The sequence below is a fragment of the Macaca fascicularis genome, chromosome X (assembly GCF_037993035.2).
Source record: "Macaca fascicularis isolate 582-1 chromosome X, T2T-MFA8v1.1".
Lineage (NCBI taxonomy): Eukaryota > Metazoa > Chordata > Mammalia > Primates > Cercopithecidae > Macaca > Macaca fascicularis.
The window spans coordinates 125,806,644-125,824,532 of NC_088395.1; the positions used below are offsets into that span (position 1 = coordinate 125,806,644).

The following is a 17,889-nucleotide window of genomic DNA, read 5'->3' on the forward strand; positions in this document are numbered from 1 at the left end:
CACCTTGGTGAAACACAACTCAGTAATTAAGACGAATGATTTTTAATGCACTATTTAAAAAAAAATCAAAAGCAATGCAAAAATTCATGATGAACAAATGATCAGCATTTGAAATACAGACAGGATCCCAACCTGCACTTGCATGACTTTGTCTCGCTTGCCTCACCCTGAATTCAGCCTTGACACTTCAATTAAACTTTATTTACAAAACAAGGGGGCCGGCCAGCAGGAATGTTTGCCCATACGACTTTTTTAAAGTATCACATTAACTACTGTTTATCTCGATGACTGAAGGGTTCTTTTGGCATCCCTGTAACAAATGCGTCTCACCCTAGTTCTGCTCCAAGGGTTTTTGTCCAGGCACACCGTGACCTCACCGTTCCTACCCACTCCGAGGCCTCTGTCAGGGTTCAGCGTTCAAGTCCCGGGTGTCCTCTGGACCCGCCCCTTCCTCCTGCCGGGTCAGGTGCCGAGGGCGAGCCCGGGCGGCGCGGAGAGCGGTCCCGGCCAGCCCTCCACGACTCCTCCCCCTGCGCGCTGGGCCACTCAGCTGCTCTGCCGCCCAGCGCGCCGGGGCCCAGACCCCGCCCCGGCCCCGCCTCCGACGCCTGCCGCTCCGGCGCCGGCTCCCCCTATATAAATCGGCCATTTGCTTCGCTCCGCCCCGCAGCGCCGGAGTCAAAGCCGGTTCCCGGCCCAGTCCCGTCCCGCAGCAGCCTGCCGCCTCTTTCCTTTCAACATGACAGATGCCGCTGTGTCCTTCGCCAAGGACTTCCTGGCAGGTGGAGTGGCCGCAGCCATCTCCAAGACGGCGGTAGCGCCTATCGAGCGGGTCAAGCTGCTGCTGCAGGTACGTCCTGGGATCCAGGAGCCCAACCAGGAAGTGGGGGGAAGGGTCGCACAGAAGGCGGGTGCCCGAGGGGTGGCGGGGAGCGAACTCTAAAGACATGGCCAGGGAAGCGGCTAGGAGAGGCCAGAGCCGGGCGCAGAGGCAGAGCAGAAGGCAAACTGGTGGGAGGCGCCTTTAGTGACCTGAAGTTGTGAGTCTAGAAAGGGGCCAGGGGCGGAGAGCAGGACCAGGCTCTCGGCATCCCCGAGGCGGCCGACTCGGATGGAGCAGTCCCTGAGTGACGGCCTCCCCGGGCCTGGGCGTCAAGGGCGAAGGCCGAAAGCCGGCGTTAGAAAGAGGAACGCCAGTTCTTAACGAAGACCTCAAGGTCGCGGCAAGGAGATAACTGCCCGGGGAAGGCCATGCGCCCGGGTCCGGCGGCCTCCCAGCCCGCGGACGCGCTCAAACCTCGCCGGGCCGGAAGCCGGCGCCGGGAAGCGCGTGTTCCTTTTACGTCCGCCTCCGCGCAGCCGCGGCCGCCGTGTCCCCTCCGCCTGCCTCCCTGCGCCGCGCGCTCTCCAGTGCTGGCTCTAGAGGGCGCCCCTGGGCGAGCGTGTAGGGGTGCCGGCGGCGGCGCTCGGGTCACCTCTGGAAGCGGAGTGGGGGCGGAGCGAGACGGAAGCAGCTCAGGAGACCGGAGGCGTAGGCTGCGGTCCCCAAGGTGACCGCGCCCTATGTGGGACTCGCCCTAATGCCTCTGAACCTGGGTTTGAGGTAATGACCTTTATCTCAGGTTTAAAGGTCACGAGTCCGCTGGAGGATGCCCCCTCCCCACTCAGAGGGGTGGAGGCTTAATACCTCTGGTGCCGATCACCTCTTCCCCTGTGACAGCCTCATATGGTTGGGAGGCTCCAGCCAGTATGATATACGAAGACTAGATTTGGGAGAGGGGAGCCAGCCTTAAAGGGTATTGATCCATATGGCATATGCCCTTCTCTTTCCCTTCCGCATGGTTATAACTGTCCCTGTTGGCTTCTTCCTGTCTGTTAGGTGCAGCATGCCAGCAAGCAGATCACTGCAGATAAGCAATACAAAGGCATTATAGACTGCGTGGTCCGTATTCCCAAGGAGCAGGGAGTTCTGTCCTTCTGGCGCGGTAACCTGGCCAATGTCATCAGATACTTCCCCACCCAGGCTCTTAACTTCGCCTTCAAAGATAAATACAAGCAGATCTTCCTAGGTGGTGTGGACAAGAGGACCCAGTTTTGGCGCTACTTTGCAGGGAATCTGGCATCAGGTGGTGCCGCAGGGGCCACATCCCTGTGTTTTGTGTACCCTCTTGATTTTGCCCGTACCCGTCTAGCAGCTGATGTGGGTAAAGCTGGAGCTGAAAGGGAATTCCGAGGCCTCGGTGACTGCCTGGTTAAGATCTACAAATCTGATGGGATTAAGGGCCTGTACCAAGGCTTTAACGTGTCTGTGCAGGGTATTATCATCTACCGAGCCGCCTACTTCGGTATCTATGACACTGCAAAGGGTAAGTTTGCTGTGGGCTTTAAAGTTGTGTTCTTAGGAGACAATTTAAAAGAGCGTTGTACCAACCTAATATTCCAAGAGCTAGAGAGTTTTTTTAATTGCTGAAGGAAGCCAAGATCATCCAGTGCGACCCTCATGCACAGATGACATGTTTAGGGGATGTGGGGAAAGGAAGTCAGTAAAACTCTACTTTTTGGTAAAAGCATCTCTTTCCTATTCCCAGGAATGCTTCCGGATCCCAAAAACACTCACATCGTCATCAGCTGGATGATCGCACAGACTGTCACTGCTGTTGCTGGGTTGACTTCCTATCCATTTGATACTGTTCGCCGCCGCATGATGATGCAGTCAGGGCGCAAAGGAAGTAAGTTCCCCTTGACCGGAAGATAAAATTGTAGGCGTGGGGCAAGCTGCGGCCACAAACTAGTGATGCCCACCTTTAGAAATGGCTGGCTGTCCAAGTCAAGGGATGGGGTTGATAGCATCTGTGTCTATTCCACAGCTGCCTTTGATCCGGCCCTTCAGATGCCTATGAATGAGGGTGCTTAACTGGTATTAGAGATTAAGACCAGTGGGTAGTCTGTGTATTCCTGTGGTCACAGCATTAATATTTCAGTGTTGCCCATGCTAATGTGTGAATGTTGGGTTTAAAGCTGATGTTCTTAGAGGTAGGGCTCTGCTTTATTTAGCCTAGTGAATCTTAGGATTTTTCATCGGCCTTCAGTCACCAACTCTGTCTTTATTCTTTGCAGCTGACATCATGTACACAGGCACGCTTGACTGCTGGAGGAAGATAGCTCGTGATGAAGGAGGCAAAGCTTTTTTCAAGGGTGCATGGTCCAATGTTCTCAGGGGCATGGGTGGTGCTTTTGTGCTTGTCTTGTATGATGAAATCAAGAAGTACACATAAGTTATTTCCTAGGATTTTTCCCCCTGTGAACAGGCATGTTGTATTATATAACATATCTTGAACATTCTTGACAGACTCCTGGCTGTCAGTTTCTCAGTGGCAACTATTTACTGGTTGAAAATGGGAAGCAATAATATTCATCTGACCAGTTTTCTCTTAAAGCCATTTCCATGATGATGATGGGACTCAATTGTATTTTTTATTTCAGTCACTCCTGATAAATAACAAATTTGGAGAAATAAAAATATCTAAAATAAATTTTGTTTGTCTGCAGTTTATTTTCATATAAAAATATATTTTATATTTGAGTGCTACATTTGAATAAATACTACCTTTTTAGTGAATGCTACATTTTAATAAATGCTACAATATCTCTGGAGATGAAGAACTGTCTTTTTAAAACCAATTGTCTGGTGGCTCAAGCCTGTAATCCCAGCACTTTGGGAGGCCGAGGCAGGCAGATCACGAGGTCAGGAGATCAAGACCATCCTGGCTAACCCGGTGAAACCCCGTCTCTACTAAAAAATACAAAAAACTAGCCGGGCGAGGTGGCGGGCGCCTGTAGTCCCAGCTACTCGGGAGGCTGAGGCAGGAGAATGGCGTAAACCCGGGAGGCGGAGCTTGCAGTGAGCTGAGATCCGGCCACTGCACTCCAGCCTGGGCAACAGAGCGAGACTCCGTCTCAAAAAAAAAAAAAATTGTCAGCCATCCACTTAACAAAGAATAACTTGGTTGTGCCACCTACCAACATTTCCAACACATTAGCAAAGGAATTCAGGCCCAGTGCATCCAAAAAACATTGTTCCATTTCCTATGGATGGCCATAGCTGAATGAGCTTTCTCCAAGAAATACTATGAACCCACCTTTGGTAGTCCTATGGTTATTAATCATGAACCGTGAGCTGAATTGTCCACTTTAAAATGGTTACATTTGTTTTATGACTATCACCTCATTTAAACAAAAATTTTTAGAATCAATACCAATTTCATCCAGTTGCCTTCATCCATTTTCACCTGGCTCAAGCCTTTTTTTTTTTTTTTTTTTTGAGATGGAGTCTTGCTGTGTTGCCAGGCTGGAGTGCAATGGTGCAATATTGGCCTATTGCAACCTCTGCCTCATGTGTTCAAGCAATTCTGCCTCAGCATCCTGAGTAGGTGGGACTACAGGTGTACACCACCACGCCCAACTAATTTTTGTATTTTTAGTAGAGATGGTTTCACCATGTTGGCCAGGATGGTCTCAATCTCTTGACCTCATGATCCACCCACTCGGCCTCCCAAAGTGCTAGGATTACAGGCATGAGCCACCGCACCCGGCCGGCTCAAGCCATTTTTAAAAATTCATTTATGTATCTATCTTTTGAGATGGAATTTATTTTGCCCAGGCTGGAGTGCAATGATGCAATCTCGGTTCACTGCAACCTCCCCCTTCCAGTTTCAAGCAATTCTACCTCAGCCTTTTGAGTAGCTGGGATTACAGACACCTGCCACCATGCCGGGCTAATTTTTGTATTTTTAGTAGAGACAGGGTTTCACCATGTTGGCCAGGCTGGTCTTGAACTCCTAACCTCGCGATCTGCCCATTTCGGCCCCCCAAAGTACTGAGATTACAGGTGTGAGCCACTGCGCCCGGTCTCAAGCCATTTTTAATCCCATTCAGAGTAGAGGATTAGAGCTGGCACAGTTACATAGTACTGAGATTGCAGTGCTGTTAAAGATTATAAAGAGGGCCAGACATCGACCACGACCTCAAAACTCACAAAGAGGAAATAGCATCTGCATTTTGCTTCATGCTAATAAGCCCAGTCAATGGAGGGCATTTATGTTTATTTTCAATAAACCCTTATTTGGCATCCATGTGACAGTGTTTGGAATTTCTGTATCTCTTGATTAGGGCTCAAATCCAGTGGATTTTGCCATGAGATTTGTACTAAGAATAAAGCATTATGTCTGTCAAGCCACAACATTAAAAATGATAGGGGCCGGGCGCGGTGGCTGACGCCTGTAATCCCAGCACTTTGGGAGGCCAGGGCGGGCGGATCACGAGGTCGGGAGATCGAGACCATCCTGGCTAACACGGTGAAACCCCGTCTCTACTAAAAATACAAAAAATTAGCCAGGCGTGGTGGCGGGCGCCTGTAGTCCCAGCTACTCTGGAGGCTGAGGCAGGAGAATGGCGTGAACCCGGGAGGCAGAGCTTGCAGTGAGCCAAGATTGCGCCACTGCACTCCAGCCTGGGCGACAGAACGAGACTCCATCTCAAAAAAAAAAAAAAATGATAGGATGGGTGCTCCATGTGCACATGTAAAGCTCATTCCGGAGGAACATGCCACACACTGGCATGTATAAGAGCTATTCACAGAGAGGTGTGCACGGCATGGATGAATGCCCAAAGATCCCAGAGTTTATGTTTATCCTCTGGCCAGGCACCTGAATCATAGTATAGCTTAGTTGTTAAGAATTCTGTTCTGGTATCAAAGAGGCCTAGGCTGAAGATCTGGACTCTGATGCTCAGTTGTGTTAGGCCAAGTTACTTAATTTCTCTAAACCTTGGTTTTCCTTACCTATAAAATGAGGCTATTAATAATGACTGTCTCAGAGGATTGTTACAAAGATTAAATAATTTATGCAAAGCATCTACCATAGAACATAATAAGTATTACATAAATGGTGACTGACAATTCCTAGGAGGCAGATTTCAGGGGCTCTAGAATCAATCAGACGTACCTCGATTTTAATTCTGGCTCTGCTGATAACTGTGTAACTTTGGGCAAATCACTTAATCCCCAGGAGCCTCAGTTTCCTCGTCTGTGAAGTGGGAATATAATAGCGCTCATATATTTCTTTCCTTCTTTCTTTCTTTTTTTCTTGACACGGAGTCTCGCTCTGTCACCCATTCAGCGTAGAGGATTAGAGCTGGCACAGTTACATAGTGCTGAGATTGCAGTGCTGTTAAAGATTATGACATCTTTAACAGCTGGAATGCAGTGATGCGAGCTCAGCTCACTGCAACCTCCGCCTCCCAGGTTCAAGCAATTCTCCTGCCTCAGCCTCCCAAGTAGCTGGGATTACAGGCATGCACCACCATACCCAGCTAATTTTTGTATTTTTAGTAGAGATTGGTTTTCGCCATGTTGGCCAGGCTGGTCTCAAACTCCTGACCTCAGGTGATCTGCCTGCCTTGGCCTCCCAAAGTGCTGGGATTACAGGCGTGAGCCACCGTGCCTGGCCTGCTCATATATTTCTTAGGGGTGTTGTGAGTGAGGGTTAAGCACAAGCAAGCATGTAGAGCCAGAATTATGGTGCCTAGCATTTAGCAAGCACTCCGATGTGAACTTTCCCGTAATATGGCACCCAGGTTTGTTGAGTGAAGATTTGCCCAAGTACAGCATTGCTTAAGAATGAATTCAAGCTCACCTTTCTTTTTCTGCAACAGACTAGACATACTATATTGTGTAGCATTTATACAAAATAAACTTCAGCTTAGATGTTTTTCAGCTGTAGATTTTGTTCCTGAAAGGGGATAAGAGGCTCTCCAGTAAGGGCTGCATACACGATGCAAGAGGACCCAAGCCCCTTTATGGTTATTACAATAGATGTAGACTCACTGAGCTGGCAGCTATTAAAATAAACCTAGGACCAGGCATTAATGATCAGAAAGCAAGAAGTGGTGCCTCCTGCAATTGGGTAGCTGACATAGATGAGGTGGGGGGTTTTTTTGTTGTTGTTCTTTCTATTCTTGTTCAATGATTTTTGAAATTTAATTTAAAGACAAAGTGGTTTTAATCTCGCCAAGCTGTGCACGATAGTGCTATAGAATTCATTATGTCCATTATGCTCATGCGAACGTTGATGGTACACAATCTTAGCAACACCCTAATTTATGCCGTTGTTTTGTTACTATTCAATGCATAACAGGATCCGTGAAGCCTGATTCCAGGTGAGAGAGCCAGAACACAGGTCAGCTTGTGCACAGCCGTGCTTCCTATTCCAAGGCCCTCTGCACTCAGTGACTGGAAGCAGCGTGCTACGGGCGCTCCGGAACGCCGGAGAAAGAAACGAGGGGTGTCTTCCCAGACGGGCAGTTTTCGTGAATGGTAAGTCACTTAAACCGTCATTTTTGTATCAAAAGAGATGCAGAGATGCTAGACAGTCTATTAATTTGAATGCATTTTAAAAACAAACTGCAAAGAGAGTTGTGGTATACAAGAGCCATTTCTGGCACTGCCCCCAGACTCCTGGGGAAACCAATTCAGTCTCCTCTGCCATTATAGATACTTCAGGAGAAAAATTTTTTAAAGTACTGCTGTACTGTATCATAGATTTTCAAGCATCCGTGTTACTGGGGTAAATTCTATTTCTCCTTTGAAGTTTGTGAACGTAGTATTTCTAATTTGCTTTTGAGGTTTTTAATAGTTAACATCTGTACATGGTAATAAAAGTCAAATAGTAAAGAAAATATGTAAAATGAAAAGTAAACATCTTCCTGTCCTGCGTTTCCCATCACTAGTCCCCTCCTCAAAAGTCACCGTTATTAGCAATTTCTTGGCTATCCATCCCCCCAAAACGAATGCATATTGCTGTAACGGCCGCTGATTTGTTTTATCGGAATCGTATTCTGACCACTTGGATTCAAAATGGCATGATTCTTTTAGAACCGAGTCAGACTGTGGAGTACCAGGACTAACAGAAGCTGTCGGAGGCAGGAGGGCAGGGAAAGGGTAGCTTCCGGACTCTGAGCAAGGATTTCTAAGTGTCGCCATTTATTAAAATCCTAACCTGGGTATTTTGTTTGTTTGTTTGTTTGTTTGTTTTTGTTTTGCCGGAGGGAGGTTAGTTTTGGCCGCTGAGTGACCTGGGGACAAGTCACTTCTAACATCAGGGTCTTGGTTTCTTATCCTTGAATGGAGAAATTTGGGGAACAGACAAACTCTAAAGTCCCTTCTAGTTTAGACGTCCTCCAGCTCCATCATTTTTACGGAAAGCAGAGCTGGTGAAAAGACTGGGATTAGGTGATTTAATCCTTTCAGAGAACATTTTAAAATATCTAACACAGTCATAAATGAATAGTCTCTGACTCAGAGCAGTCATTTACAGACTGTGTGAGTGGGTTGGCATTGGCAAGTAAAATTACGAATGTAAAGATTTACATTAATTTCAGGACCAAGAAGCTGAGCAACAAATTACAGCTCAGTGTTTGGGTCAGAGGTGCTCTGATTTACCTCAAAATAATTAACATCTGTCTTCTCAAAGCCTCATCTTATTATGTGTAATGTGCACTTCCGTATGCAGGTTGAGATTTATTTGAACAACAAATATTAGGCGCTGCAATTTTGCCTTGTGTTCCACTCCAAATGTTTGGAGGAGCTTTCCTATCATTTCAGCCATTATTTGCTTTATGTGCAGGTGAACAAGGTCAGATGCATGGTGCTCTTCTTAGCCAAAGGCTTAAGAGAGCCTTTGGTATCCCGGCAACAAATATAAACAGTATTCAAGCGACAGATTGGGCAGTTGCTTTCACTGGACCCTCATCAGAGACAAAACTGAGTTAAATTAAAGGAGTCTATTAATCCTTGGCTTTTCCATGACTATCAGGGAAGGGGACAGTGAAAGGAGGGGGTTATTTTGATGGCGAGCATCCATCCTGGGATTTCATTTCCTTGGGCAACTTTCGTAACATGGGGAGGCAATTTAGCACTGTTGAGATTTTAGAGAACATGCCGAATTTGATCACATGGCATGTTACACTGTCTCTAACGTTTTCAGTCCCGGAATGGAGATGGTTATGGTTGCAAAGACATAACCAGAATAAAGTATCAGTTAAATAGCTGTTGACTGGTAACTTCTGAGGGCCTCGTGTTTGGGAATGAAAAGGAAAACTCTTCTGTCTAAATGAGCTCCAATACCCGGTTCGGCAAGAAACAGACATCTCATGGGCAGAGGCAAAGGCAGATGTACTGTGGAGCTAAGGATGCTTCCCCTTTGAAGCCACCCTTTGCATGGGCCCCTCCCAAGCCCTAACCACGTATTCATTTGGTCATATGGTTTGGCAACATTTTCAAAAGATAAATTTTGTGTTTTTAGAAAGAGGGAGCCAAAATCATATAAGCTGACACTTCCACAAAACCCAGATGCACTCCTGCCCGTGGAACTGGAGTAGATGAAGGAATTTGGAGGCAGCCCTGTACATCAGTCTGGGGTTTCCTCACCACCTGACCTCCCTCAGAGCACACCACTCCTCTTCTTTCTGCTCAGGACTCGCTCATGAGAAGCTTTGAGGCTAGAGGTCTCATTTTCAAATACCAAACTTTCTTACTTGACAACAATTCAACTTTTACTTAACTGTTTTGTGCCTTAGTTTCCCCATGTGGAATATGGGGATAACATTAGTACCTACCTCATAGGAATAGTGTGAAGATTAAAGGAGTTAATATATGTAAAGTGCTTAGAACAATGCTAGGCACCTGCTTTACACAATTTTGCTCTTATTATGACTATTACTGATTTTGTTTTTGAGACAGAGTCTTGCTCTGACGCCCAGGCTGGAGTTCAGTGGTGTGAACTTGGCTCACTGCAACCTCCACCCACTGGGTTCCAGCGATTATCCTGCCTTAGTCTCCCGAGTAGCTGGGACAACAGGTGCATGCCACCACACCTGGCTAATTTTTGTATTTTTAGTAGAGACGGGGTTTCACCATGTTGGCCAGGTTGTCTCGAACTCCTGGCCTCAAGTGATCCAACCGCCTCAGCCTCCCAAAGTGTTGGGATTACAGGTAGGAGCCACTGCACCTGGCCCAACTGTTATTGTTTTATTGAAATGCTTTAAATTATTTTCACTTCATTCATGGGAGAATGGTTTAATGGATTTTTCCTTGACCTGCAGATTTTCTAAAACAGTCTCAAGAAAATGCTATATATACTATAGAAAGTGGATCTCACACACACACAGAGAGAGAGAGAGAGAGAGAGAGAGAGAGAGAGAGAGAGAGAAGGTTGTAAAGAAAGAAAAGGACATTTTTGGAATGGACTGAATGAATAGAAACATGTGCTTATGGTGATAATCCTGAGCTCTAACTCAGAGCCCTTATTTTACAACACTGATTATGAAAGAGACCAAAGATCAAAGATAAATCAACCAGATTAATAAATCAATGCCTCACAACCAGACTGCATTGCTCACCTGACCCAGGGGCCACTGTGTGATCACCAAGATTCTTCTCACAGCTTCCTTTGCTCTTGTAGTATTTCAAGGAATCCGTGAGGTCCCAGCCTGATTACCCAACCATATGATTTCACTCCCTAGGGAAAGAAGCTGCAGGGAGGAGAAAATTTACCGAGACCTTTAGAAGCAAAGGATCTCCTTTCACTTTTACAACTAAGTCCAGGGTTCAGGAGTCCATTTATTACAAAAATTGAGCCTCATAGTGGCTTTACCCCGGAAGTCAAGATCAGGGGGTAAAGGCGCTTGGGCTTCTGGGTAAAAGCATGCTGTTTGCCAATTAAGACAGAAAGCTAGGAGTTTGACTACTGAAATTGTAATCCCACTTTGGCTCCATGCTTCTTTGTCTTCGGTCATATCACATCCCGTCACTTGTTAGTGGCTCAGTTTGTCTACCAGGAAACCTGGAAATCGACTTTCCTTGTTTAAGCTACAATATAATTTCTCAAATCTACTGTGGGCTGTGGTTCTTTTTGGAGTTTCTAGGGCTAGACAGATTTAATTAAGTTAAGCCTGCATCTTCAGATTAAACAATCGATACAAACAGGTAACAGTAATTTCTCTAAAACTACAGAATCAAGATCATAGCTCATTATTTTGACATCTTATATGCCAGATGTTGTGCTACACACTTTACACGGATTAACTCTCCCGATTGTCTCAACAGTCCTGAGAGGCAGGTATTATTATTCACTCCATTTCACAGCTGTGAAACTGAAGCTTAGAGAGGTGAGGTAATGTCCTCTGAGCTATCTGACTCGGCAAAAGGTTTCAAAGAGAACTTCAAGGTGACCCTGTCCAACTATTTATTTGGGGTCATGAACTGTATTAAAATATGAAAGCCGGCCAGGCGCGGTGGCTCACGCCTGTAATCCCAGCACTCTGGGAGGCCGAGGCGGGCGAATCATGAGGTCAGGAGATCGACAGCATCCTGGCTAACACAGTGAAACACCGTCTCTACTATCTCTACTAAAAAATACAAAAAAATAAAAATAAAATAAAATTAGCCGGGCGTGGTAGCGGCGCCTGTAGTCCCAGCTACTCGGGAGGCTGAGGCAGGAGAATGGCGGGAACCCGGGAGGCGGAGCTTGCAGTGAGCTGAAATCCGGCCACTGCACTCCAGCCTGGGCGACAGAGCAAGACTCCGTCTCAAAAATAATAATAATAATAATAATAATAAAAATATGAAAGCCGAGTAGTTTCAATACCAACGGACAAAATCCATCTGACAAATATTAAATAGAAATTATAATAACCTCAGTTGGATTAAAAAAAAAGAGATGACAAAAGAAAAAAATAAATTATAATAACCAAAGCACTGTTTATAAAGTCCATTTTTAGAGTATGGGTTATTTTCTATTTTTGGCCAATTTAAGAATTACGGTCATTAAAAACTACTTGACCCTAAAGCTCCAGAGTTAAATTCTATTTCATTCACATTTCTATGGCTTTTCCAAGACAGATCTTCCTTTTAAATGACGGCTCTTCGCAAGGAATACTGAGCCTCTCTCTAAGGTTACAAGCCTGAGGCTGAAGTCATTAGGACTCTGGGTAAGGCCCATACCAACTAACACAACCACAGGAGGAGGTGGTGTTGGCCGCACCCTTACCTCTAGCCAGGGTTGGCTCTCAGAAAAATGCAGTGAGGCTGGGCGCAGTGGCTCATGCCTGTAATCCCAGCACTTTGGGAAGCCTAGGCAGGCAGATCACCTGAGGTCAGGAGTTCGAGACCAGCCTGGCCAACACGGTGAAACCCCATCTCTGCTAAAAATACAAAAATTAGCCGGGTGTGGTGGCGGGCACCCATAATCCCAGCTACTCAGGAGACTGAGGCAGGAGAATCGCTTGAACCCAGGAGGCGGAGGCTGCAGTGAGCTGAGATCACACCATTGCACTTCAGCCTGGGTGACAGAGTGAGACTCTGCCTCAAAAAAAAGAAAAAAAAAAGAATAAAAGAAAAAGAAAAAGGCAGTGAGTTGGGCTTTGGGCTATTTATCTGATTGCACCTTATATTGAGAGACAGTACTGTGCGCCTCATGTTCTGTTCCTCCTCCTGCACATGATCTGCAGTTCCACTTGCCATTTCCTACCTATGCCATTCACTTCCATATTTCCAAGCTTGGCTGTACTATTATTTTTTCCCAGCATGCCCTTACCTGCCCCTCTGCCAGGGCATTATCCTTCAAGACCCAGCTCAGATTGCACCACCTCTGGGAGCCTTCCCAGACTCCACCTGCCCGTACTCATTGCTCTCTCCTCTGCACTTCTAAAGTAATCTATCTCTGTCAGCTCCACACAGGCAGATATTTTGTCTGTTTCATTCATGTGTCCCCAGTGCCTAGAACAGTGCCTAGCACATAGTAGATGTTCAAGAAATATTTGTTAAGTGAATGAATTATAATGTTTATTTCATGGTATCACAGCCAAGTGTTGACTTGTCTGTCCTCATTAAGGGCTATGTCTCGTATCTCTTTACATTCCTAAAGCTCAGGATAGAACCTAACACATAGTGAACGTGTGGTAAATGTTTGCTGAAGGAGGAGATAAATGAGAAAATGGGCCAGGCACGGTGGCTCACGCCTGTCATCCCAGCACTTTGGAAGGCCAAGGAGGGTGGTCATTTGAGGTCAGGAGTTCGAGACCAGCTTGGCCAACATAGTGAAACACTGTCACTACTAAAAATACAAAAAATTAGCTGGGCGCGGTGGCACATGCCTGTAATGCCAGCTACTCAGGAGGCTGAGGCCGGAGAATCGCTTGAGCCCAGGAGGTAGAAGTTGCAGTGAACTGAGATCGCACCACTGCACTCCAGCCAGGGCAACAGAGACTCTGTCTCTTAATAAAGAAATGAATAAAATAACCAGGCGCAGTGGCTCATGCCTGTAATCCCAGCACTTTGGGAAGCTGAGGCAGTCGAATCACTTGAGGTTGGGAGTTTGAGACCAGCCTGGCCAACACAGTGAAAACCCATCTCTACTAAAAATACAAAAATTAGCTAGGTGTGGTGGCATGCGCCTGTAGTCCCAGCTACTAGGGAAGCTGAGGCAGAAGAATCGCTTGAACCTGAGAGATGGAGGTTGCAGTGAGCCAAGATCGAGCCACTGCACTCCAGCCTGGGCAACAGAGAGAGACCCTGTCTCAAAAATAAATAAATAAATATATATATATTACAAAATAAATAGAGAATGAATGAATGGCATGTTGTAGGGTTTGTGCATTGGTTATTGATTGGCATGAATGAATTTTGGCTCAATCCAGCCACTTGATACCTGGGAACAATTCTGTAGCAATAAATGTACAGGGTCTTTCTTTCTTTTTCATTTTCTTACATCATAATTCAGCAAATGTCCAGGGCCTTTTGACTTGCCGCTATTGTTTTTCCAGCCCCCAGGCTTACAGGGAAGATCTCTGGACACTGCAGGGGTTGGGAAACCAACTAGTTCCTGTACTGCTGCTATGTTGTCCATGCTAGAGAATCCGAGAGGCAGGACCTTGGCACACACCCCTCCCCTCCTGAAATCTGTGTGAAAAACAGCTGAAGAACCACATCCAGGGCTTCTACCATACTGTGTTCATGGGGTGCTGGCCTGTGCCACACATGTGCTGGCCGTTTTGTCATGAGCCCCTAACACAGAGCCCTCCACATAGTAAGTGCCTGATGGATGTCTGGTTGTGATGATGACAATATTGAACAGTGGCTTGTCACAAAACATGACTCAGGCCACTCCAAGGAGACAGGAACAGACATGTTCCTGGGGCACTTAAGGACGCCGTGAATAAAGCTGTACCAACTGCACACCCATGTGACTGATTAGGGCTGATTAGGCCAGACCTGCTCCCAGACCTGGGCCTAATGTTCCCAGCTTCTAAGACAATTTCAGCCACTAAAAGCCCTCGAGAACCCTTGAGTGAATGTGGCCCTCTTTGACCTGCTCAGGAAGCAGGCAGTTTGTTCTCTCTCACTTGTGAGTGGGAGGCCTCCAGGAGTGCAGCAGCAGACTTGCTCAGGAGTAACATCCCTTGTCATTTCTTGAGCTTTGACTGTGGGCCAGGCACTCTTTTCATTGTGTCTGGGTACCCATTTAATCCTTTCAGTGGCCTTCTGATGCAGGTGCTAGCATTACCATTTCCCAGATGAGGAAACTGAGGCACCTGGCAAGCCACGTGTAACACCTGCAGCTGAAAACAAAGGGAACCCCTCCCCCAACTTAGAGAGAGTCAGGAAGCAGCACTTAATGGTGCCGTGCCTGGAAAATAAGCACGCAGACCCAGAGGAAGGGGAGAGGTTCAGGCTCTTTGGGGACCATCAGCCTGTCTGGGGACCTACTCCATGTGAGGAGCCCCTGGAGAGGCGCTTGGTGCAGTGGTTAAGAGCATGGTTCCGCCCCTTTCCAGCTGTGAAATGGTGAGCAAGATTCTAAGTCTCACTGCCTCAGCTTGCTCAGCCGGAAAATGGGGTCAAGAACACCACCTGCCTGGCACTGTAGTGAGGATGAAATAAATTAGTATTTGCGAGGCGCTTGGCACAAAGCCTAGCATATAATATGCGCTTAAGTGTTTGTTAAATGACTACGGGCTCTCTCAGAGTCCGCCCCTTCCCTTTAAGCGCCGGTTTTGTAATCTGGCAAACTTTGTAAAGAGCGCTCTCAGCGCGGTGGCTGAAACAGTCCGCTAGGACTGTGCGGAGTAGCAGCAGAAGGAAATGCCCCCGCCCGCCAGGCGGGGAGCTGCAGACAACTAGGAGCGAGGAGGGCTGGACACACACAGAGCGAAAAACGCTGCTATTGCGGGCCTAATGGCGGTTGAAAGTCGCGGAAGTGCAAGGTTGGCTGAGAAAGTCGCAGCGCAGCTGCAGCGGCAGCGGCCGATGGCCAACTCCTTCCTTTTCCAGTCCACGCGCCCAGGCGGGTCTCCGGCCGCCTCTCGCAGCTGCCTGCAGAGGGCGCGCTGCTTCTCGCCTCGGCCTGGGCACCGCGGCCGATCCCGCTGGGAGAGCTGTGTCCTCTACGCAGGCCGCTTTCCACCAAGCTCAGCTAAACCCACCGCCTTCTAAGAAGCCTCCCCTGGCCGCTCCAGCCAAACTCTTCCTCCTCCGAACCCCCAAAGCATCATCAGCACTGCATAATTTAGAACTTGGATATGTGCTGGCTGGTCACTGTGTCCTACGTATCGTACAAATCTTGGCTCAACAATATCACACTTTGCATTTCTCCCCCGAGTCACACACGGCCCTTGGCATACCGGCAGCCGCAAAGCGTGTGCCCAGCAAACACCTGGTGTACCTCTACTAGATCTCACTGTATTGGCTCCCAAAGGAGACTCTCAGGATCCCTGATGTCGCCAAGCTCTGGGGTGGCACAAGGGACACCTGGGAGGATGCCTGCATGGCTTCAGTTGCCACTTCAAGCCTTCACTGACCAGATGAGGTCGGTGTAGCCCACATCAGAAGGTAATGCCTTCGTGCAAAGGAAACCCTCTGCCGGGGAATCCATTGATATGGAAACATTTGCTGAACCCCAGCTTTGGTGCAGAGCCCTGTGCTGGGCACCAGGGACACAGTGAGGAATAAACAGGATTCTTGTGGTGATGGGAGGCAGTGTAGAAAAATGAGAATGGCAAGAGATTTAGAGTCAGGCTGGGCGCGGTGGCTCACGCCTCTAATCCCAGCACTTTGGGAGGCCAAGGGAGGCAGATTATTTGAGGTCTGGAGTTCGAGACCAGCTTGACCAACATGGTGAAAGCCTGTCTCTACTAAAAATACAAAAAAATAAATAAATAAATTAGCCGGGCGTGGTGGCGCATGCCTGTAGTCTCAGCTACTCGGGAGGCTGAGGCAGGAGAATCGCTTGAACCCTGGGAAGTGGAGGTTGCAGTGAGCCAAGATTGCACCACTGCACTTCAACCTGGGCGACTGAGTGAGACTCCGTCTCAAAAAAGAAAAGAAAGAGAGAGAGAGAGATTTAGAATCAGAAAATGCCCCACAGGCACTAGCTCTGTGGCCTTGGGCACATCATGTCACTTCTTTGAGTCTCAGTTTCCTCTTCTGTATCTCTAAGGGAGTCTGGAGTAGGGTAGGGGTGGTCAGATCTATAATGATAGCCAGATTTATAATGTTTTAATTTTCATGAGAACATATTTAGCCCTAAAGTAAGTAGTTTAAATTACATTTTTAACAGTACACATTTTTATTTATTTTATTTATTTTTTTATTTATATTTTTTGAGATGGAGTCTCGCTCTGTTACCCAGGCTGGAGTGCAGTGGCGTGATCTCAGCTCACTGCAACCTCCGCCTTCTAGGTTCAAGCGATTCTCCAGCCTCAGCCTCCCGAGTAGCTGGGATTACAGGCACGCATCACCATGCTCGGCTAATTTTTTGTATTTTTAGTAGAAGCAGGGTTTCACCATGTTGGTCAGGCTGGTCGAACTCCTGACCTCAAGTGATCCGCCCACCACGGCCTCCCAAAGTGCTAGGATTACAGGTGTGAGCCACTGTACCCAGCCACATGTTTTCATTTTTTAATCGATACATAATATTTGTACATATTTATGGGATACCTGTCATATTTTCATATATGCATGCAGTGTGTAATGAACAAATCCACCTATTTAGCATATCCATCACCTTGAGCATTTATCATCTTTGTGTTGGGACCATTTCAAATCTTCTAGCTATTTTGAAATGTACAATATATTGTTGTTAACCCTAGCCACTCTACAGTGCTACAGTACTCGAGAATTTATTCCTTCCATTTATTTATTTTATTTATTTATTTAGTTAGTTAGTTAGTTGGTTATTTTTTCTTTTGAGACGGAGTCTTGCTCTGTCGCCCATGCTGGAGTGCAGTGGCACGATCTCGGCTCACTGCAAGCTCCGCCTCCCGGGTTCACGCCATTCTCCTGCTTCAGCCTCCCAAGTAGCTCGGACTACAGGCGCCCCCCTCCACGCCTGGCTAATTTTTTGTATTTTAGTAGAGATGGGGTTTCACCACGTTAGCCAGGATGGCCTCTATCTCCTGACCTCGTGATCCACCCGCCTTGGCCTCCCAAAGTGCTGGGATTACAGGTGTGAGCCACTGCGCCCGGCTTATTTATTTATTTATTTTTTTTTTTTTTTTTTTTTTTTTTTTTTTTTTTTGAGACGGAGTCTCGCTCTGTCGCCCGGGCTGGAGTGCAGTGGCCGGATCTCAGCTCACTGCAAGCTCCGCCTCCCGGGTTTACGCCATTCTCCTGCCTCAGCCTCCCAAGTAGCTGGGACTACAGGCGCCCGCCACCTCGCCCGGCTAGTTTTTTTTTGTATTTTTTAGTAGAGACGGGGTTTCACCGTGTTAGCCAGGATGGTCTCGATCTCCTGACCTCGTGATCCGCCCGTCTCGGCCTCCCAAAGTGCTGGGATA

The 17,889-nt window shown here is 47.3% G+C and overlaps 1 protein-coding gene across 1 annotated transcript; it reads left to right on the forward strand.

The window, feature by feature from the left end:
• Nucleotides 1–663: 663 nt before the first annotated feature.
• On the forward strand, nucleotides 664–3,533 carry SLC25A5 (solute carrier family 25 member 5). The gene is made up of 4 exons (XM_005594451.3): nucleotides 664–850; nucleotides 1,880–2,366; nucleotides 2,589–2,729; nucleotides 3,118–3,533. The coding sequence occupies exons 1-4, from the start codon at nucleotides 740–742 to the stop codon at nucleotides 3,273–3,275; spliced, it is 897 nt and encodes a 298-aa protein (XP_005594508.1). The 5' UTR covers nucleotides 664–739; the 3' UTR covers nucleotides 3,276–3,533.
• Nucleotides 3,534–17,889: the final 14,356 nt, after the last annotated feature.

What these genes read in the sequence shown, in the direction of transcription:
- SLC25A5 (XM_005594451.3), top strand. Translation starts at nt 740, where the DNA reads ATGACAGATGCCGCTGTGTCCTTCGCCAAGGACTTCCTGGCAGGTGGA. An exon ending in TATCTATGACACTGCAAAGG is followed by an intron (nt 2,367 to 2,588) that starts GTAAGTTTGCTG and finishes TCCTATTCCCAG; the next exon opens with GAATGCTTCCGGATCCCAAA. An exon ending in GCAGTCAGGGCGCAAAGGAA is followed by an intron (nt 2,730 to 3,117) that starts GTAAGTTCCCCT and finishes TATTCTTTGCAG; the next exon opens with CTGACATCATGTACACAGGC.